At 47.9% G+C, this 22,174-nt stretch overlaps 1 protein-coding gene across 13 annotated transcripts in view; it reads left to right on the forward strand.

Annotated features, from left to right (window-relative positions):
* The window catches only part of LOC128327208 (maestro heat-like repeat family member 5), a 122,708-nt gene that overhangs the window by 62,813 nt on the left and 37,721 nt on the right, over positions 1–22,174 (forward strand). For all 13 annotated transcript variants that reach the window (XM_053255653.1, XM_053255657.1, XM_053255658.1 and 10 more), the window contains 5 exons: positions 9,750–9,866; positions 11,677–11,796; positions 14,031–14,156; positions 15,612–15,734; positions 22,015–22,094. In XM_053255653.1, coding sequence (XP_053111628.1) covers positions 9,750–9,866; positions 11,677–11,796; positions 14,031–14,156; positions 15,612–15,734; positions 22,015–22,094 — 566 coding nt within the window. The remainder of the gene's footprint in view (positions 1–9,749; positions 9,867–11,676; positions 11,797–14,030; positions 14,157–15,611; positions 15,735–22,014; positions 22,095–22,174) is intronic.

The raw sequence follows: 22,174 nt of genomic DNA on the forward strand, positions 1-22,174 counted from the left end.
CTATATCCTGGATTTTAAAATCCTCTTTTTGCATCAGGTTTTTTGGATAGCGGTGAGTTCACAGTAAAGCCTTTCAGACAACTCATGGTAAAGCCTGCTGTGTGGCGAACTCACTGGAGCTGTCACTTTGTTCTTTGAGACAAGAAGTAAAGGCCTTTCTGTTCACTTAGGCTTTTCAAAATTGATTTTAAAAATGTTTTCAAAATGTTTTGTATTGATTGGTTGAAAATTGTATACTGCCTTTCATTAAAAACAATCTCAAGGCAGTTTACAAAACATTTAAAACAATATAAGACTATAAAAATTACCCAATAAAAACATTAAAATGGAATATAAAAATACAAATCTAATTAAAAGTTTGAAAACATACACAATATAACCATAAATTTCAAAGCAGCAGTAACAAAAACACCACTCATATAAAAGCCTGGGTAAAAAGCCAATAATTTCACACGCTTTCTCAAAACTGTGATGGCGACTGAGGAGCGGATGCCCACTGGGAGAGCCTTCCAAACTCTGGGGGCAGCCACAGAGAAGGCCCTGTCCCACATGCATGACAACTGAGCCTCCCTCGTTGTCGGCACCCAAAGCAGAGCCCCCCCCACCCGATGATCGCATCAAGCAGGCAGCAAACTTTGGGAGCAGGAAATCCCTCAGGTATCCAGGGCCCAAACCGTTAAGAGCTTTAAAGGTCAAAACCAGTACCTTGAATTGGACCCTGAAACAAATTGGCAGCCAATGTAGCTCTCTCAAAATGGGTATAATATGATCCCAGCAGGCAGCACCGGATAACCTCCTAGCTGCCACATTTTGCACTAGCAGCAGTTTCTGAATATTCTTCAAGGGCAGCCCCACATAGAGCGTGTTACAGTAATCCAGCCATGATGGGACTAAGGCATGGCTAACTGTGGCCAGATCTGCCTTCTCGAGAAAGGGGCGCAGATGGCGCACTAGCCAAAGCCGTGCAAAGGCACCCCTGGCCACCGCCTCCACCTGAGCCTCCAAAAGCAGAGCCGGGTCCAGTAATACCCCCAAGCTGCATACTTGCTATTTCAAGGAGAGTGCAACCCCATCCAGAAGCAGTCGAATCCCCTTTCCCGATCGGCTCTGACCAATAGCACCTCTGTCTTGCCCGGATTCAATCTCAGTTTATTAGCCCACATCCAGCCCATTACAGCCTCCAGCCCCCGATTCAGGACATCTACCGCCTCCCTAGGATCAGGTGACAAGGAGAGATAGAGCTGAGTGTCACACGCACATTGCTGACAACTCAGTCCAAGTCCCCGGATGACCTCTCCCAGCAGGTTCATGTTAAACAACATGGGGGACAAAACAGAACCCTGTGGGACCCCACAGACCAATGGCCAAGGAACCGAGCAGTAGTCCCCCAGCACCACCTTCTGGGCCCTTCCCCCAAGAAAGGACTGAAGCCATTCGAAAGCAGCGCCTCCAATTCCTATACTTGAGAGGCGGCCCAGAAGGATACCATGGTCGACAGTATTGAATGCTACTGAAAGGTCCAGCAGAACCAACAGGGATGCACTCCCCCTGTCTAGCTCCCAGCGTAGGTCATCCACTAGAGCAGGTCTGCTCAACTTAGGCCCCCCAGCTGTTTTTGGACTACAACTCCCATAATCCCACAGTGGCCAATAGCCAGGGATTATGGGAGTTGTAGGCCAACATCTGCAGATGGGCCAAAGTTGAGCAGCCTTGCACTAGAATAACCAAGGCAATTTCAGTCCCATATCCAGGATGGAAGCCAGATTGAAAAGGGTCTAGATAATCTGTATCATTTAAAACCCTCTGCAGCTAGATGCCACCACACACTCTATCACCTTGCCCAAAAAGGGAAGGTTAGAAACAGGACTATAGTCATCCAGTTTGCAGGGATCAAGGGAGGACTTTTTCAATAATAGTCTTACCATCGCCTCCTTGAGGCATGGTAGTATCTTGCCCTCCCTTAATTAATCACCTCCAACCATCTGCCTTTTCCTTCCCTGGCAGATTTTATTAGTATTTTGTACTAAATACATGTTAGTATTGTATTTTGTATATTTTTCATTTTGTGTTGTGATTTGTTTATTGTATTTTATGTGTTTTTATTGGATGTTTTTTAATGTTGTATTGTGAGCCCAGAGAACAATTTGTTATGGGGTGGCTAACAATAGCAATAGCACTAGCAATAGCACTTACATTTATATACCGCTTTATAGCCGAAGCTCTCTAAGCGGTTTACAATGATTTAGCATATTGCCCCCAACATTCTGGGTACTCATTTTACCGACCTCGGAAGGATGGAAGGCTGAGTCAACCTTGAGCCCCTGGTCAGGATTGAACTTGTAACCTTCTGGTTACAGGGCGGCAGTTTTACCACTGCACCACCAGGGGCTCTTTTACAATTTATTATGCTATTTACACACAGTCTACCAGATGTTATTGACTGGGTTTGGTACTTTAATTATCGGGCCCTTTCCAAGGATCTAGGATAACTAAAGAACAATTAAAGATAGCGTCGTAGTATTCGTGATAGCGTCGTAGTATTCCCGAGTAGTGTGGCCTTCTGTAGCTGATGTGTTGTAATTTTATCAATGCCCAAGGTGTCAAGATGGTTTTCAAGTTCTTTTGGTACTGCACCAAGGGCACCAACAACTATTGGCACCACTACTGTTTTCTTTTTACAGAGCCGCTCAATTTCAGTCTGAAGGTCCTTTTATTGGGTTGTTTTCCCCAGTTGTTTTTTGCCAACTCATCTATCCCCTGGGATTGCAATATCAATTATCAGAACCCGATTCTTCTCGATGACTGTCAGATCCAGCGTATTATGCACTAAATGCCTATCAGTTTGTATTCAAAAATCCCAAAGGATTTTTGTCTCCTCATTTTCTGTGACCTTCCCAATTGGATGTTTCCACCAATTCTTGCTTGCTGGCAATTTGTAATTCTTACAAAGGTTCCAGTGGATCATCGCAGCAACTTTACTGTATCTTTCCTTATAATCAGTCCGTGTGATTTTCTTACAACATACAAGGTGCTCAACCGTCTCACCCGCTTCCTTGCATAACCGACACTTACTGTATTTCTGGGTCTTATCAATTTTTGCTTTTATAATATTTGTTCATAGTGATTGTTCCTGGGCTGCCAAAATGAGAACTTCCGTTTCTTTCTTCAGTGTCCCCTTCTTTAACCACTGCCATGTTGTGCTATCGTTGACTTTTGATTGTATGTCATTAAAGAACTGACCATGCAATGGTTTGTTGTGCCATTTTTCTCGTTGATTCCTCATCTGCTGTTTTTTGTATTCATCCTTTGATTCCTTTATTTTCAACAGTCCTATCTTACTCACTTCCTGTAACATTTCTTCTTGGCTTTCACTGATGTATTCAGCCAATGCTCGTTTTTCTTCTTGCAACATTCCACGTCCACCTTCATTTCTTGGCAGGTACAGCCTATCAATATCACTTCTTGGGTGCAGGGCATGATTGATGGTCATTATTTTCCTGGTTTTCCGATCCAGCGCATCCAATTCTGCTTGTGCCCAATCAACAATACCTGCTGTATATCGAATTACAGGAAAGCCCTTGTGTTGATTGCTTTGATAGTATTACTACCATTGTTTGGACTTCAGTGTCTTTCTTACTCGCCTGATATATTCCTTACTAACTTTGGTCTTCACTTCAACATGCTTGATCTTGTCACTTTGGAGAATGCCCAAATACTTATTATTATTATTTCTTGTTTACACAGTCAGACAGGTGTTATTGACTGGTTTGTTTTATCCAGATATCGAGTCCTTCCCAAGGACCTGAGATGGCTGAATTTTAATTATCAATATTGTTGTTATTATTATAGATATCTTCGCAGAATATAGGCTGTTCCCAGTAAAGTTGCTTTTTGTAATTGGCTGATGGTGATTTCTGTGGCCCCTATGGTGTTGAGGTGCTCTTCAAGGTGTTTTGGAATTGCACCTAGGGTGCCAATTACTACTGGGATTATTTTGGTCTTCTTCTGCCACAGCCTTTCAATTTCAATTTGTAGATCTTTGTATTTTGTGATTTTTTCTGTTTCTTCTATGCTGCTGTCACCTGCTATTGCTATGTCGATTATTTTGACTTGTTTTTCTTTCTTCTCAACTACAGTTATATCTGGTATATTATGTGGCAGATGTTTGTCTGTTTGTAGTCGGAAGTCCCATAATATTTTTGCATCTTCATTTTCTACAACTTTTTCAATTTTATGGTCCCACCAATCTTTGGCTACAGGTAGCTTGTATTTTTTGCAGATGTTCCAGTGTATCATCCCTGCTACCTTGTCATGCCTTTGTTTGTAGTCAGTCTGTGCGATCTTTTTACAACAGCTGATTAGGTGGTCCACTATTTCATCTGCTTCTTTACAAAGGCGGCACTTGCTGAATGTTGTTGATTTTTCTACTTTTGCTCTTATTGGATTTGTTCTTGTGCAGCCAGTATTGTTTTAATTGTCCTGCTGAGTTATTCTGAGTAGTACATGGCCTTTTGCACCAAGGTCCCCAGGAGAGCATGGAAGACAGCTTGACAACATAAGAACATAAGAACAGCCCTGCTGGATCAGGCCCAAGGCCCATCTAGTCCAGCATCCTGTTTCGCACAGTGGCCCACCAGAAGCTGGAAGCCACAGGCAGGAGTAGAAGGCATGCCTTCTCTCCTGCCATAACTCCCCTGCAACTGGTTCTCAGAGCCATCCTGCCTTTGAGACCGAAGGTGCCCACAGCTCTCTGACTAGTAGCCATTGATGGACCTCTCCTCCATGAAGTTATCCAAACCCCTCTTAAAGCCATCCAGGTTGTTAGCTGTCACCACGTCCTATGGCAGAGAGTTCCACAAGTGGATCACGCGTTGTGTGAAAAAGTACTTCATCTCTTGTCACTTCTTTCTGACTCAGCTCTCTAGCCTCCATCCCTAAAAAGCCTGGTTCAGGAACAAGTATATGCTCAGTATCCTCTGCCGTGAAGACAGACACAAAGAACTCATTTAGCTTCTCTGCAACCTCCATATCCTCCTTAATAATCCCTTTCACTCCCTTGTTGTCTAATGGCCCAACCGCCTCCCTGGCATGTTTCCAGCTACTGATGTACTTAAAGAAGTTTTTATTATTCCCCTTGAAACTTTTGGCTAAATGTTCCTCAAACTCTCTTTTTTCCTCCCTTATTGTCACCTTGTATTTCTTTTGCCAGAGTTTGTGTTCCTTTCTGTTCTCTTCATTTGGACATGCCTTCCAATTTCGGAAGGAAGTCTTCTTCCCTTTTATGGCTTCTTTGACGGTACCTGTGAGCCATGCTGGCATCCTCCTGGACTTAGTGGTATCTTTCCTCCTTTTGGGTATACAATCTAACTGGGCTTCTAGTATTGTAGTTTTGAGTAAACTCCATGCACTCTGGAGCGAAGTGACTCTCCTGGTTTTCCCTTTCAGCTTTCTTTTCACCATACTCCTCATTTTGGAGAAGTTTCCTCTTCTGAAATTCAAAATGTCCATGTTAGACATCCTTGGTGATTCTCTCCCCGCATGTATGCTGAATTTGATGGCACTGTGGTCACTGTTCCCTAAAGGGTCGATGACACTGACATCACGCACCAGGTCCTGGGTGTTACTCAGAATTAGGTCCAAGGTCGCCTTCTCTCTGGTCGGTTCCATGACCAACTGTTCTAGGGCCAGTCATTTAGCGTATCTAGAAATTTGACCTCTTTGTCCTGACCTGACTGTGAATTTACCCAGTCTATGTGTGGGTAATTGAAGTCACCCATAATTACAGCCCTGCCTCTCCTTGACGCCTCCCTGATTTCCTCCTGCAACACCCAGTCACTGTCGGCATTTTGATCCGGAGGGCGATAGCACGTCCCCAGTAGGATGTTCCCTTTCCGGCCTTGTATAGTCACCCACAGTGATTCTGTGGAGGACTCCAGTCCACCTAGTTTTTTTAGCTTGTTAGATTCTATCCCTTCTTTAACATACAGTGCTACTCCACCTCCAAGGCACCCCTCCCTGTCCTTTCTGTAGAGTTTATACCCAGGGATAACAGTGTCCCACCGGTTCTCACTCTTCCACCATGTTTCTGTTATGCCCACTATATCTATTTCTTCGTTAGCAACCAAGCACTCCAGCTCACCCATCTTGGCTCAGAGGCTTCTGGCATTGGCATATAAGCACCTATATGCTGAATCTCTCCCCTGATGTATGCTATTCTTTTGACTCTTTGACCTGCTGGCACAGGCTCCCGTCTGCTCTTTATGTGGTTCTGCCCTGTCCCCTTCTGTTTTATCTGAATTCTCTGCACCCTCACACTTTAAAGGATGGCTTTTGCCAAACGGGATGCTGCCCAGCTCCCATCGGCTGTTCCCCAGGTGTCATTTTAAAAGCTGCTCTGCAACCTTTTTGATTTTAAGTGCCAGCAGTCTGGTTCCATCTTGGTTCAAGTGCAGCCTGTCCCTTTTGTACAGGCCTTGCTTTCCCCAAAATGTGTCCCAGTGCCTAACAAATCTAAACCTCTCCTCCCGGCACCAACGTCTCATCCACGCATTGAAACCCCTCAGCTCTGCCTGTTGCACTGTACTTGCGTGTGGAACAGGTAGCATTTCTGAGAATGCTACCTTGGGGGTCCTGGACTTCAATACGCTACCTATCAGCCTAAATTTGGCTTCCAGGACCTCCCGACTACATTTCCCCACATCGTTGGTGCCAACGTGCACCACGACAGCTGTCTCCTCCCCAGCACTGCCTAAGAGCCTGTCTAGACGCCGCGTGATGTCCGCAACCTTCGCACCAGGCAGCCAAGTCACCTTGCGGTCAACACGTGGGTCACAAACCCATCTCTCTATCCCTCTAATGATCGAATCACCCACTACAAGGAGGCCCCCACCCCCCAGAGGAGTATCCCCCAGGCGAGAGGATATGGGCTCATCATCCACGGAAGGGGTCCCTTCTAAAGGAGCATTTCCCTCTTCCTCAGACCGATGTCCTCCTTGCCCAAGACCTTCATTCTCCCTGACAGCAGAGGAGCTACCAGCCCTGGAGTGGGATGCCTCTATCACATCCCTGAAGGTCTCGTCCACATGCCTCTCTTTCTCTCTGAGCTTCTCCAGATCCGCCACCTTGGTCTCAAGGGAACGGATTTGTTCCCTGAGGGCCAGGATCTCCTTGCACTGAGCACACACCCATGACTTCTGCCCATGGGGCAAATAGTCATACAACATGTGGCACTCTGTGCAATACACTGGGAGGTGTCCCTTCCCCTGCTGACTTTCTATCTTCATACTGTCTTGTTGGCTGTTTACAGTATTTAGAGATAGTTTATTGTAAGTAGTTTATTATCTGTTTATTAGAAGGATAGTTCTCAGCTGTAATGGTCAGCAATTTATCTGTCCAAACAGCCTTTCCCAAGAATATGAGGGATACAAGGGAGGGATTTGCACTTACGTTCTCTTCTCCACCGGGCTCCTTGTGATCGCAGGGGCTTGTTCCAGGCTCCCCCACACACTTCCCACTAAACTCCTGCAAAACTCCTACGTCCTGTTTGCTATCCCTGTTCGCTATGCTCCCAGGTCTTCACCTATTTGGTAGAGTAGCCTTCCAACTGACACACAGGATGTGAGTCACAGGAAAGGAATGTGGGGCCTCTCCCAGCCCTAGCGGACTCCACCCCCTCCAAGCAGGCAAAGAGTAAACACTGGGATTTGGAACCCTATCGGCTCCTATCCCTTGGAGATCCTAACCCTCACCCTAACCCCCCCACACACTCAGACAGAGAGAAAGAGAGAGAGACTAAGACCTGCCCCTTAAAGAGAAAACAGCCCCTGCAAAACTCCCCTCTTTCTGTTAGTTTGTTTGAAGGGGGAAAGGCTGGATGTTTAGAAAAGCTTGCTCACCTTCTCAGCTGTGTCTGCTCTTCATAAAGTAGCCTTCCAACTCAACCACTTTGTAGATTATGTTGCTCACTTTCATTCTCTCCTTGACTCCACATTGAGGGTGGCATCAGTAGGAGCAACTTTGACAGCTGAGACTTCTCCTGTTGAGAAAGTAGAAACTAGATACTCTTTTGTGTTTGCACCTGAGGATGTGGACAAAATTCTTGGAGCTGTGTGGCTGGCCACTGGTGGGCTTGGCTGGTTAAGGGAACTAGAGGCAGAGTGGTCAAAGAGGCCACGATGTGAGTAAATGCCCCTCTGAAAGATAGGGAGGCTCTCCGACTTGTCTTAAGGCAGCAGGGATGAAAAAAACCCTCATTAGATCCCACCATCTTGGATGTCTTCTGGCCAGTGTCCCATGTGGCATTTGGGGGCAAGGTGCCAAGTCTAGTGTGGCATGTCAGCTCCAGTTTTTCTGGTTTCAGGCCTGGTTTTGGGACAGAAACAGTCTTGGTCACCTGGGTGAGCAGCGTATGCTGGGACATGGCCTGGGGCGGTGCAGCCATCCATGCGAGTTCTGCTGGACCCCTCCACAGCTTCCAGGGCTGTGGGGTCGTTCTGGGCCATCTCTTCAGGAAGGGAATGAGAGGCACAGCCTTGAGGTGGTGGAGGCCCAGCCTGCCTGAAGGGGCAGTTCCTAGAGGCAGTGATGGGGGACCTTCTGCTGGAATACTTGGCCGTGAGCCTCTGCTCTCCAGAAGCTTTTTGCTCCCATGCTTTTTACCATCGGCATGAGAGGAATGGTGGGGGGTGGGGTTTGTCATCTGGACTTCTGGAGTTTGCTTTCATATATGTGTTGGTGGCACAGAGCTCTCTCTCTCTTGCCCACCTCAAGCCAAGGAGGCTGTGGAAATTCTGAACCGGTGTCTGAAGACAGTCATGGACTAGATGTGGGCAAACTGAGATTTAATCCAGATGAGACAGAAATACTCAAGGCAGAGACAGGGATTCAAAGAGCTTTGGATGGGGTTGTGCTCCCCCTGAGAAACCAGAATTACCATTGGGAGTCCTATTGGATCCGGCAGCACTGCTTTTGGACTCTTGGGTGGTGCTGGGGGCCAGGAGTGCTTTTAGCCAACTTCACCTGGTGTGTGTCAATCAACTGCATGCATTGCTGAGGAGGGAGCATCTGACCTCAGTTGAGCACACTTTGGTGACTCCAAGGCTTGACTATTACAAAGTGCTTTGTGAGGACGGGCTGCCCTTCCGGAGTGCAGTTGATGGGAGGGGCTCTTCCTGCTCCTGTCCCCCACTTGCCCTGCTGGCTGGTTTGCTTCTGGGCACAATTTCGGCTTCTAGGGATTCCTTCAGAGCCCTAGGCGGCCTTGAGGACCCTTTCCTTCTGTGTGCAACGGTGGTCTCTCCCCGGCTGCCAGCTGGAGATCCCCTTCTGCGTGTCACGGGTGGCAGGGACCAAGGACGGGGCCTTTTCTGGGTGTGGCGGCAGCAGCAGTGCCCTCCCCTGATGGATCTGGGTACTGCACCCCACCCCCACCCCAACATTATGGCTTCCTGCTGTTCTTTGTCCTGGTAGGTGGTTGGCCAGCCTGTCGTTTGATTGGGATTGTCGATGAAGTTTCTTCCTGGGTTGGTTTTGTCATTTTGTCTACATTTTTACATGTCATTGGGTTGTCTTTTTTTGCCTGGATGGTATTGTAAACTGCCCTGAGCACCCAGTTCTGGGTGGGAAAGAAGGCTCTAAGGTGCAGGACGCCAAACGCCTGGGTTCAGCATGGCCCGGAGAAGAGAAGGCGGCCCTGCGTGGCCTCTCCATGTCCCTGCAGACAGCAGCCGCTGCTCTCCTTCCCGCCACAGGTCTTCCTCTACCAATATTACGGGGCCATCCTGCGTACCTCCGATGACACTCAGCTCGTCCAGGAGCAGCTCTGCAAAATCCTGGCCTTGTCTCACAGAGGACCTTCGGAGGCAAAGGTGAGGCGTGGCTGTAGCTGCTGCTGCTGGACTTGCAAAGGGAGCAGAGCCCCCCCCCCCAGCTCACGCTCTTCCCTTCCTGGCCCAGCTTGGGACCAAGAAGGAGAGGAAAACCCTTGGCATGGCTCAGAGGCCCTTCTGAGGCAGGGGTGGGTTGAGTGCCGGCCAGGTGGGGAAAGTCCAGACGGGCAGGCCCAGCAGAGGAATGCTCCTGCCTGAGGTGGGGCAGATTTCATGACGTCAGAGTTATGTGCGTTTCAGCCTGAAGTGCCCGAGTTCCAGAGAAAACCTTCAGTTTCCACTGACAAAATGGGAACTGACTGTTGGAATTTGTGATTATTTAGCAGAGTGCCAAGGAAGCTACTACTCCAGTTACACAGTGTGGAGTGTAGTTGTTGCAGCTATTTATAGAAGGTATAGAAATGTAACCTAATTAAAAAATATATATTTAAGGAACACGCCTGGAGATCACTGTAGAGCAGCTGCCCTAGTGGGTAGGGGTCGACAGACTCAGGGAAGAAACAAAAAGAACAGGGGGACTCAGGTGGTGTGTGTGTGTGTGTGTGCATGTGTGCACACAACACAACAACACAACACATAAAGCTGCTTGGGCCTCACTGACATGAAACTCCCAGACAAAACCATGAAAGATGGAAGCATGCCATTTTCCAAGATGAGTTCCAGACCTCACCTATACTGCCAAAGCAATCCAAACTCTGGGAAAATGCATTCATGCCCCAGAAAATGCAGAAAACCTTCCACAATGGAAAGCATGGGGAATGAGACTTCAGAAACAGCAACAGGCTGGTCCCAGAGAGAGAGGGATGGTGGTTCCAGGGGGGCACGGAAGGTGTGGGGGGGAGGGGGTGGTGCCTGTACCAAATATCAAACGTTGCCATCAGTGGCCCCGGGGATCCTGCAGGAAGTCCAGGCGGCCATCGCCACATCCCACGAGGAGGCTGCCCCTCCCCCCGCCACTGCCCCCACTGGCCTCCGCAGACGGGAGCTCCGGACTGCTGTGCTGACCACTCAAGTGGCCGCGGCTCATGTGTGGAGGCCAGGTGAGCAACTGGGGGCGGGGAGGCTGCCCCCCCCCCGGATCTTGTCAGTCTTGTGGGCTTCCGGCAAGATGGTGGGTGCCACTGACAGCAGCACTCGCTGGTCCCCCTCCCCTTGCTGCCCCCCAGAACCCCCATCACCAGGGGAAGGCTTGCAAAGTGCAAGCCATCTTACTAGTATATCGGTATAATCACACACAGACAGACAGACCAAGTATCCATGTGGCTGTATACTCCTACCCGCTTAAGTGCCCACATCATGCATCTGACAAAGCAGGTTCTACTCTTTGAGATTTATTGTGACTTACTGCTACAATAAACTGTAGTCTTGAAGGTACCACAAGACTTTTTGCCATCTTTCAGACTTGTCTGAAAATTCCACCCGCAAAGGAAAGTGGATTTAATTTGAGCTATTGGGTTGGTTTGAGCAGTGTGTAGCCTTTGGCTTGTCAAGAGTCTGTCTAACTGAAGTGTCTGAAATGTTTGCCTGTGTAATTAGCTACCTGTCTGTTCCACCCAGTGAAGAGACCTGTGTGACTCCAAGAAGTCAGTCTGCTCTGCATGCTTAGCCTCTAAGGCAGGGCTGCTCCACTCCGGCCCTCCTGCAGATGTGGACCTACAACTCCCATAATCCCTGGCTATTGGCCACAGTGGCAGGGGGGCCAAAACTGCGCAGGCCGCCTGCTCTCAAGGGCAAAGAGACTCTTCAGGGCTGCAGGCATCGGCCCTCTTCTGCTCGCTTCTGCTTCCAGGGCATTGCTTCTGCTGTCGGCTTGGCTGCTTCTCGCCATCTCGATGAGGCGTTTAAAGCACTGGAGGACTTCAGCAAAAACGACTCCATCAGAGAGGCCTCTGGGACAAAAACCAGTCAGGTAGAATGATTCCAACAGTAGAAATAATGCACTAAGGAACAACCCTCCCTCCCTCGCTGCAATTATCCATATTTCCCCCCAATACTAGCATTCTGTTGATGTTTCTTATTTTCTACACGATGTTTGGACTAGCCGGGGAAACATGAGCTGTCACTGGCTCTCTGGTGTGGTGTGCAATACCTTCCAGCTGAGGACAGCCCTCCATGGAGAGGTGACGAGGCCTCTGGGAACGGCTCCTTTTTGGCCCGCATGAGAGAGTGGCTTGGAGAGGAGCAGCCAGACCCAAAGGGATCCCTTGCCCCAAAATCGACAGAAGACACACAGAATTCCGAGCCACTTTTGCTGCAGGGCGGAGGGGAGCAAGGGGAGCTGCTTTGTGCAGGAAGCTATAACTGGGGAGGAACGGGTGGGAGAGGAGAGGAAACCCTCAGCCTCCAAGAAGGAGCTCCCAAGGGGCGTGGCCAGGCCCCCACTTGCCCGCCAGCCGGATGGGTAGTACTGGTGGGAAGGGAAGGGAGGGAGCAAACCCCAATGCCTGCAGAGTTCCTCCAGCTGCTAAGCCCTGGGGCAAGTTGTAGCCCCAGAGGAGCTGGATGCCCCCCCCGCTCCAGGCCGTGAGAAGCTTGGCCACAGTGGATCTGGTCGGCTTCAAGGTGCCCCTGCAGCCTGTGGTGGGTTTCGTATTTTTGATGGCGTTGGTGTGTTCCTTCGTCTGTCCTCCTCCTTGAGGCTTCGTGTGAAATGCTAAAGGGAGGCGTTCCAAAAGGCGGAGGGCTTGGCGGTGCCCCCCCCCCCCGAGGAGCCATTCCAAGGAGGTTTCGGGGGCGTGGCTCCCTTGGCTGCGCCGGCTCCTACCCCAAGTTGCTGGAAGCAAAGTCATCTGATCAGCAAAAAGCCAGACCTCTTGGGAGGCCTTCCTGTTCCCTCCCACAAGCTGAGCAACGCCCTGCCGGTTTCAGGAGGTGCAGGGCAGGAAGGCAGTAGACATTTTGCACAAGGAAGGCTGCCAGGAATCACAGGGGAGATCGGAATAACTCTTCCCTTGTTAGTGGAGCTGAATTGGCTCGATAAGGTCTGAACATGTTGCAGTGGGGATGACAAGTGCGCAGCTCAGTCTGTCCCTCCAGGGTGCTTTCCAGATTAGACCCTGCAACGGGGTCAGGACGTATCTCGGAATTGTGCTTCCACACTTCCTGTGTTGTGACACCGCAGTCCCTACACTGACAGCAGGGGGCCGTTCACGTTGCCAATGCCTTTTTTTGGATTTAGTTGCTGCAATTTATTGATAAAATGTATGTCTGGCATTAAAAGTTTGCTGGTTTTTCAGGTTGTTAGTTTTGGCAAGACTGCTCCCCCTGCTGGGTGCTTTGCTATTAATTTTTTGAATGTGATTTGTCTGCATGGAAGCATTTTGTCGCTGTTGATTAGCTAATCTGGAAAGCGCCCAGGTTTGCCTGCTCAGGTGTGAGGCTCATTCCCGACTGTGTAAGGCTGCTGTGGCTTAGACAACTTTATTTAGAAATACAAATAAGATGAGCCTCTTGTGTGCAGGGGCTTCTTTTCCGCTCTCTGTTTCTATCCCACCTGCCCGTGGCTGGAGTTCTAAGCAACAACTGCAGCAAAAGCAATGCATGTGATAGCACCAAGTTCCAGTGCTTCAGCTGGCTTCAGCGTGATATGCTGAACTCTCCTCTCAAGAGCAGCAGGAAGCCTTTAGTGCTTGGTTTGGGCTGGGCGGTGCCTGCCCCGGAGTAGTGACTGGCCAGTTTCGAGCCCCAGGAGTCCTCCTGATGCAGCCCTCTGCGCTGGACTCACTGCTCGGCCAGCGTGGCAGGGTCGCAGCGTCCACAAAGCTCTCTGCCTGCCATGGCTTCCTCTTGAGAAGTGTTCTGGGATCTGGGCCACGGAGTGCCACGGAGGACTTCTGTAGCGACAGCTTCAGGGTCATGGTGTGCTAGATGCTGGAGGGGAAACACACGGAGCTCCCTGCCCCAGACAACTTTCCATAAGATGCTCAAGAGAGGGTGTGCATGTGTAGGCGGGGAGATACCCTTTTCTGCCAGAGCCAAGCTGTCCTCTGGATTCGCTCACAGGATGTGACCTGAACGATGGCTCTTTGCATGACTTAAAAGAGCTTGCACCAGTTAGTTCATTCCCGCCTCTGCGGAAATCCACGATGGCTTCTCTGGGCCACTTCCCAGGCTCTTAACGGTGCTGTCTGGCTTCCCCCACAGGGCTGCAAATGGACCACCCTGCTGTTGTGTTACGGACGAGTGGCGCTGGGGATCAAAGAGGAAGTGCTCCCTAGAGTGGAATTCATCCTGTCCAAAATGATAGAGTACTTCACAATCAGCCCAGTGGTACTGTGAACACTTACACCTCTCGCCAGGGTTAACGGCGAATCAGCTACTTCCTCTCCCTCTCTCTCTCTCTCTCTCTCTCTCTTTCTCTCACTGGCTCTCTTATATGTATGTGCATGTGCACACACTCGTGCATGCGTGCGCGCGCACATGCGCACACACACACCTCTTGTAGGTTATTTATTTATTTATTGAATTTATATACCACCTAGTATAAAATTTCGAGGCAGTGTACAGAATTAAAACATTTAAAAAACATTAAAAATCCATAAGATAAAATCCATAGTTGAAGAGAACAGGAATGTGTAGTTCTCATCTTACAGTCAATCAGGAGTTCTTCATGCTGAGAGCATAGGCCAAGGACCCAAATATTCAAACCTTCCCTGACAACACCATATTTGTAGCAAGATTATTATTTTTTTTAACAAGATCCCATTTCCTTTGCCTTTACCTTACCTTCAATAGGAAGGATAGATGGGGCTGGGATGTGGTGGTGGTGGTGGGGTCACATGACCCCCCCCCCAACTCAGTTTTTTGTTTCTGGAATTTAACAAAATATGATGCCTCACTAATCAGAGACACCTCTGTAGTCATCCAAAGTGTTGTCATTCATTCATCTCACTTGCAGCCACAGGCAGTGGCGTAACAAGCTCCAAAGGGGCCTGCATTCAAGAACTGAACATGAGCCCCATAGGATGATTTTCCCCCACAGGGATGAATGGGGAAATTATTAATTCCCAAATGACTGGGCAGAAGGTGCTGAAATTTCACATGGTGTTCTTACATGATAGTAGCATTATGTGTGCAGACTTTCAAGGAGATCCGTTCTCTTGTTGAGTTTTAATTATTGCTGTTTCATGGCAGAAAGTTATCAAAAAAGTGCTGGAATTGAATCCCCAACTCTATCCATCATTCAAGCCTCATTTGGAGGAAACTCCCCCTTGCCTTCATATAAAGAGGAGTAGTACCCTCATTTTGCACCCCATGTTATAACTCCAGAATGGCTGGGCAGAGCATGCTCAGAATTCACATGGTGGTAGCATGTGATGGTGGCATTAAGTGTGTACAGCTTCAAGGAGATCAGTCCACCTGTTGGTTTTTAATGGATGTTTTAAAGGTTTTTTAAAATCAATGGGTGGATCAACCTGCTCAAAACTTCACACACGTAACGTTATCATCATGTAGGGGCATCTTTTGAAATTTCAGGAATTTCTGCCCAGCCGTTCAAGAGTTATTCATATTTTTGAGTTTCCCATTGATCCACATGGGGAAGTTATCCGATTTAAGTCAGAAATTTGGGTGTGGCTCAAACATTTGCTCCATTATAGCTCTTCCCCTGGCTCCAGGGATTACACAAGAGATGGTTGTGATCTATTGTACCTATAAAAGCCTTACAAAACTATTCCACCTTGCAAATTAATGTGAGGCTGTCTTCTGTTCTTGGATTGGATTCAGGACATGAACCTGAAGAAAAGCTTTCTGATTGCTGTTCTGATGTTCCTTGAGGCCATTTCTGCAACAGGTAAAGCTCAAGGCTTACGGCTGCGCATGAAAATGCCTCTTGTGGACTGCCTGATCGTAAGTATGCTGCTGCTGTCCATCCCGTAGCGAGAAACTGGTTGCCAATAAAAACTGGCAGTGACAGAATTGAGGGTGTCCCTTGCTAGTGTGCTGCAAGAGTAAAAAAGCACCCTGGCCCCTCCAGTCTCTAGAACAGCCTGTCCTCACTCGTGGGTCACAGTAGTCATGTCTGTGCCCAGTGCCTGGCCCAGAGCCAGCAGGGGACAGGAGGAGCAGCACCTGCCTCAGGTAAAACTGAGTTCGAATCCCCCCTCAGCCACCAAGCTCACTGAGTAGCTTTGGACCAGCCACTAGTTTCTTGGCTTCACCTACTTCACTCAGTTCTTGCAAGAATAAAATGGGTATGCCCACGCACACCAGCATGAGTGCCATGCAAAGGGAATGAATCCATTTTCCACATCATTGCTTTTCCTGGATGGACATGCATTTCCCCATCAGCAACCTGGCTTGTTCTGCCTGTAACGGAGACTTCTCTTCCATTTCATGTTGTCTGCTAAAGAGTTCTACGTAACTTGTGCCCTCTTCCCCTTAGGGAGCCAACGGCCTCCTAGGGTGATGTCCAGCCTCACTTTCTCACATCAGTCTGAGCATATTGTTTGTTTGTTTGTTTGTTTGTTTGTTTAAAATATTTGTGCCCCGCCCCTCCAGTGCACTCCTGCTCGGGGCGGCTCACAACAATAAGATAGACACGGGATACCATAAAAGTAATAAAATTAACTAAATTAAACAACAAGGACAAAGTTGTCAGATTAAAAACCACAATCATGATTAGGTTCAAATTAAAACATATCTTTTGGTCTGTTTCAGAACAAGGAAACAAATATTCAGCTTTACCATTAAACTTATTCACAGTGAATGTACAAAACCTCCAAATTAAATCAAGAAAAACAAAAGCTAGGAAGCGTGACGGCAGCTGGGCATTCCTGCTTTCAGTCCGGGGACAAGTGCCTTGGTGTACACACAAGCAAGACTCAGCATGCCTGTGGTCTGTCTGAGGCCACCATGAGCAAAGCAAACACACACGTGCAGAACAGGAGCCGTCTCGGCTGAGCCGGACGAGAGTCCAAGCTGCAGCAAGCGGAAGGGCCCAGACTGGTCCCTTAGCAAGAGGAAGTCCTTCCAGATGAATGGGGTGGGGAGGGGTGTGAGGAGCAGTGTTCCCTCTAAGGCGTGTGCACCTGGGCACACACACACACACACACACGTTTTTTGATGTTTGCTCAGTTACTTTTTAGATCTCACTCAAACTGAATCATGAAGGTCTCACTCTGCATGTGTGAGTGTACACACTGCCTTGATCCTGCTGCCCAGAACAGGACTCATTCTGTACACAAATAAAAAAATTTAAAGGGAACACTGGTTGGGAGGCCTAGTTCTTTGAGAACTTGGCTGGAAGACGAGGCCTTTCCTGTCATTCTCAGCTGCTGGCAGAAAAACCATTGATAAGAAGATAAGAACAGCCCTGCTGGATCAGGCCCAAGGAAGCCCATCTAGTCCAGCATCCTGTTTCGCACAGTAATCCACCAGATGCCGCTGGAAGCCTACAGGCAGGAGTTGGAAGGGGCAGGACCTCTCTGCTGCTGTTACTCCCCTGCAGCTGGTACTCAGAGGCATCCTGCCTTTGAGGCTGGAGGTGGCCTATAGCTCTCCAACTAGTAACCATCAATCAACCTCTCCTCCATGAAATTATCCAAACCCCTCTTAAAGCCACCCAGGTTGTTGGCAGTCACCACATCTTGTGGCAGAGAATTCCACAAGTTGATTATGCATTGTGTGAAAAAGTACTTCCAGCGTTGGTTGGTCCTAACTTTCCTGGCAATCAATTTCATGGGACGACCCCTGGTTCTAGTGTTATGTGAGAGGGAGAAGAATTTCTCACTCTCCACTTTCTCCACACCATGCATGATTTTATAGACCTCTATCATGTCTCTCCTAGTCATCTTTTTTTCTAAACTAAAAAGCCCCAGGTGTTGTAGCCTTGCCTCATAAGGAAGGTGCTCAAGGCCCCTGATCATCTTGGTTGCCCTCTTCTGCACCTTTTCCAGTTCTACAGTGTCCTTCTTTAGATGTGGTGACCAGAATTGTGTTGCAAGTAAACGACTAGTGAGTCAGAGGGCTAGAGGGTCAAGACATTGGTCAGCCCTTCTCTACTGCTCTGACACTATCCCTTTGGTATGTAGATTGCTAATCTCAGGGACTTCCTTCCTGCCTGCCTTGTCACTTCCTCTCTACCTTCTTCTTCCCTACCTTCTACCTTGCAACATGCAAGCTCCTCTCCCCTGCACCATGTGTACAGCTAGATAGATAGATTAGAGATTCTATCTCCTCACTTTCCTATCTAGAATGGAGTTCTCTAATAAATACTACTTATATTGATTTGAAACTATGAACTGGCTCCAAGTTACTTTACTCTCAGCATACACGCATGCCTAACTAAATTCCGCTGTGTTGTGCCTCTGTGCACTCTGCTATAATGAAATGGGGTTTCTCTTACCAGAGAGAATTCCCAACAAATTGTACGCAGTACTCCAAGTGTGGCTGCACCACAGTTTTGTATAACGGCATTATAATATTAGCAGTTTTATTTTCAGTCCCCTTCCTCATAATCCCTAGCATGGAATTGGCCTTTTTCGCAACTGAGTCGACACTTTCAACGAGCTGTCCACCACGACCCCAAGATCCCTCTCCTGGTCAGTCACCGACAGCTCAGATCCCATCAGCGTATACTTGAAGTTGGGGTTTTTCGTCCCAATGTGCATCACCTTACACATCACAACACTGTACTGCATTTGCCATTTTTGTTGCCTACTCACCAGTTTGGAGAGATCCTTTTGGAGCTCCACACAATCTGTTTTGGATCCCACTACCCTAAATAGTTTGGTGTCATCTGCCCCCCTCACTGCTTACCCGAACTGCTAGATCATTTATGAACAGGTAAAAGAGTACTGGTTGCAGTAGAGATCTCAGAGGGAACCCACTTCTTACTTACTTCCAATTAGAGAACTTCCCATTGATTCCTACCCTCTGTTTCCTGTCTTTCAACCGGTTAGCAATCCACACATGTACTTGTCCCCTTATCCCATGACTGCTAAGTTTCCTCAGGAGTCTTTGATGAGGAACTTTGTCGAAAGCTTTTTGGAAGTCCAGGTAGACTATGTCAACTGGATCACCTTGATCCACACACTCGTTGACACTCTCAAAGAAGTCCAAAAGGTTGGTCAGGCAAGATTTCCCTTTGCAGAAGCCATGCTGGCACACTCCCAGCAGGGCCTGTTCTTCTATGTGCTTTACACTTTTATCCTTGAGGATGCTTTCCATCAATTTGCCTGGAATAGATGTTAAGCTAACCGGCCTGTAATTTCCCGGATCACCCCTGGATGTCTTTTTGAAAATGAGTGTTACATTTGCTACTCTCCAGTCCTCTGGTACAGAGCCCGATTTCAGGGATAAGTTATATATTTTAGCAAGGAGGTCAGCAATTTCACGTTTGAGTTCTTTGAGGGTCAGTTCAATGTGCGGCAGCTGTGAAAAAGGCCAATTCCATGCTAGGGATCATTAGGAAGGGGGTTGAAAATAAAATGGCTAATATTATAATGCGCTTGTACAAAACGATGGTGCGGCCACACTCGAAGTACTGCGTAGAATTCTAGTCACCACATCTAAAAAAGGACATTGGAGAACTGGAAAACGTGCAGAAGAGAGCAACCAAGATGATCAGGGTCCTAGAGCACCTTTCCTATGAGGCAAGACTACAACACCTAGGGCTTTTTAGTTTAGAAAAAAGACGACTGTGGGAAGACATGATAGAGGTCTATAAAAATCATGCATGGTGTGGAGAAAGTGGAGAGATAGAAATTCTTCTCCCTCTCCCATAACACTAGAACTAGGGCTCATCCCATGAAATTGATTGCCAGGAAATCTAGGACCAACAAACGGAAGTACTTTTTCACACAATGCATAATCAGCTTGCAGAATTCTCTGCCACAAGATGTGTGATAGCCAACAACCTGGATGGCTTTAAGAGGGGTTTGGTTGACTTCATGGAGGAGAGGTCTATCATCGGCTACTAGTTAGAGGGCTGTGGGCCACCTCCAGCCTCAAAGGCAGGATGCCTCTGAGTACCAGTTGCAGGGGAGTAACAGCAGGAGAGAGGGCATGCCCTCAACTCCTGCAGTAGGTTTCCAGTGGCATCTGGTGGGCCACTGTGCAAAATAGGATGCTGGATTAGATGGGCCTTGGGCCTGCTCCAACAGGGCTGTTCTTATGTTCAGGTAGGCCACCATGTGGTCTACATGTGGGTCACAGATCCATCTCTCTATACTTCTAATGATTGAATCACCCACTACAAGGAGCCCCCCCCCCCCCCGCAGAAGTATCCCCTGTGCGAGTGGATAGGGGCTCATCATCCATGGAATGGGTCCCTTCTAAAGGAGCATTTCCCTCTTCCTCAGACTGATGTCCTCCTTCCCTTAGACCTTCCTGACAGCAGAGGAGCTCTCAGCCCTGGAGTGGGATGCCTCTACCATGACCCTGAAGGTCTCGTCCGCATGCCTCTCTCTCTCTCTGAGCTTCTCCAGATCCACTATCTTGGTCTCAAGGGAACGGATTTGTTCCCTGAGAACCCAGAGCTCCTTGCACCGAGCACACACCCATGACTTCTGCCCATGGGGCAAACAGTCATACATGTGGCACTCTGTGCAATACACTGGGAATTGCCCCCTCTCCTACTGGCTTTCTAGCTTCATAACCAGGGTGGATTTGATTTAAATCAAACTGATTTAAATCACGATTTAAATCACGATTTAAATCACTAGCAGGTGGATAAAAATAAAAAAAATCCGATTTAAATCAAAAAATCAGATTTTTTTGATTTAAATCAGATTTTTTTATTTAAATCGGATTTTTTTGATTTAAATTGGATTTTTTTTTATTTTTATCCACCCTGCTAGTGATTTAAATCATGATTTAAATCGTGATTTAAATAAGTTTGATTTAAATCAAATCCACCCTGTTCATAACTGGTTTTGTTGGCTGTTTAGTATTTGGAGATTGTTTATTAGAAAGATAGGTCTTAGCTGTGTTTGTCAGATATTTAACTGTTCAAACTTACTTTCTCAAGAATATGAAGGAGGGAGTAGTACTTACCTTCTCTTTCCACTATTGCTGGTCAGTGACCGAAATAGATATCTATCTATATATCTTTCCACTGGGCTCCTTGTGATCAAGGGGACTCTTTTCAGGATCCCCCCCCCCCACTTCCCTACTAAACTCCACGCAAGTTCTCAAGCCTTCACCTCTTACATCGAGAGTAGGCTTCAAACTGAGACAGGAACGTGGCCCCTCCCACCAGGTGTGACTCACTACAGCCCTAACTGACTCCTCCCTCTGTCCCTCTCCAAGCAGAGAAAAACAACTAAATGCCACAGAGCCCCCAATGTCTCCGGGTCATCTCAGAGAGACCATATCACGCCTATCTTAAAAGATCTACACTGGTTGCCAATAAGTTTCCGGGCAAAATACAAGGTTTTGGTTATAACCTATAAAGCCCTCAACAGCTTGGGCCCTGGGTATTGAAAAGAACGCCTTCTTTTTGTCATGAACCACAGCGCCCATTGAGATCATCAGGAGAGGCTCGTCTGCAGTTCCCAATGCCACTTACTTGTCTGGTGGCTACTCGGGAACAGGCCTTCTCCATTGCTGCCCTGAGGCTTCGGAACACACTTCCTGCTGAAAGAAAAGCCTCCCTATCGCTTACAACTTTTAAAAAGGCAGTCAAGATGCATTTGTTCACCCAGGCTTTTAATTAGATATTGTTTTACTTGTGTTTTTAATAGTTTTAACATTTTAAATTTTAATTGTTGTAATGTTTTAATCTTTTTATCTGTTGTTTTTATTGTTTGTTGTAAACCGCCCAGAGATTTGCATTTTGGGCAGTATACAAGTGTGTTAAAATAAATAAAGCAAGCAAGCAAGCCCTGGCAAATGCTAGCCCTGGTAAAAACAACAACAACAACAACAAACTGTTAGTTTGTTGGAAGAAAAAAGGGTGGTGGTGGTGGTGGTTTTCTGCAGAAAAGCTTGCTGACCACCCCGAATGTGCTTGTGCTCTCCCCAGAGTAGGCTTCAAACTAGGATGCAAGCGATGGATCCTTTGGACTGCAGCCCCCAACTCTGGCCCTTCATGCCGCCCTGTCGGGGACTTCGGCAGGCCCACCGAGAAGAGAAGGCGTCTGCATGCGGCACTCACGGTGTGTGTATCTCTGTGCTGCTTTGGCAGGTGCTGATTGAAAGGGAGCCGGCCCACATCCTGGCCAACACGGTGCGTCAGGATGCCATGTACATCGTGAAGGAGCTCAGGTAGGCGGCAGGTGTCGGGGGAGGGGAGGGAGGTCTCCAGGAGGGAGGGGCCCCCAGACGCCCAGCGAGGCCCAACGGCC

Source organism: Hemicordylus capensis, chromosome 5, assembly GCF_027244095.1.
Source record: "Hemicordylus capensis ecotype Gifberg chromosome 5, rHemCap1.1.pri, whole genome shotgun sequence".
In the NCBI taxonomy this organism is placed as follows: Eukaryota; Metazoa; Chordata; class Lepidosauria; order Squamata; family Cordylidae; genus Hemicordylus; species Hemicordylus capensis.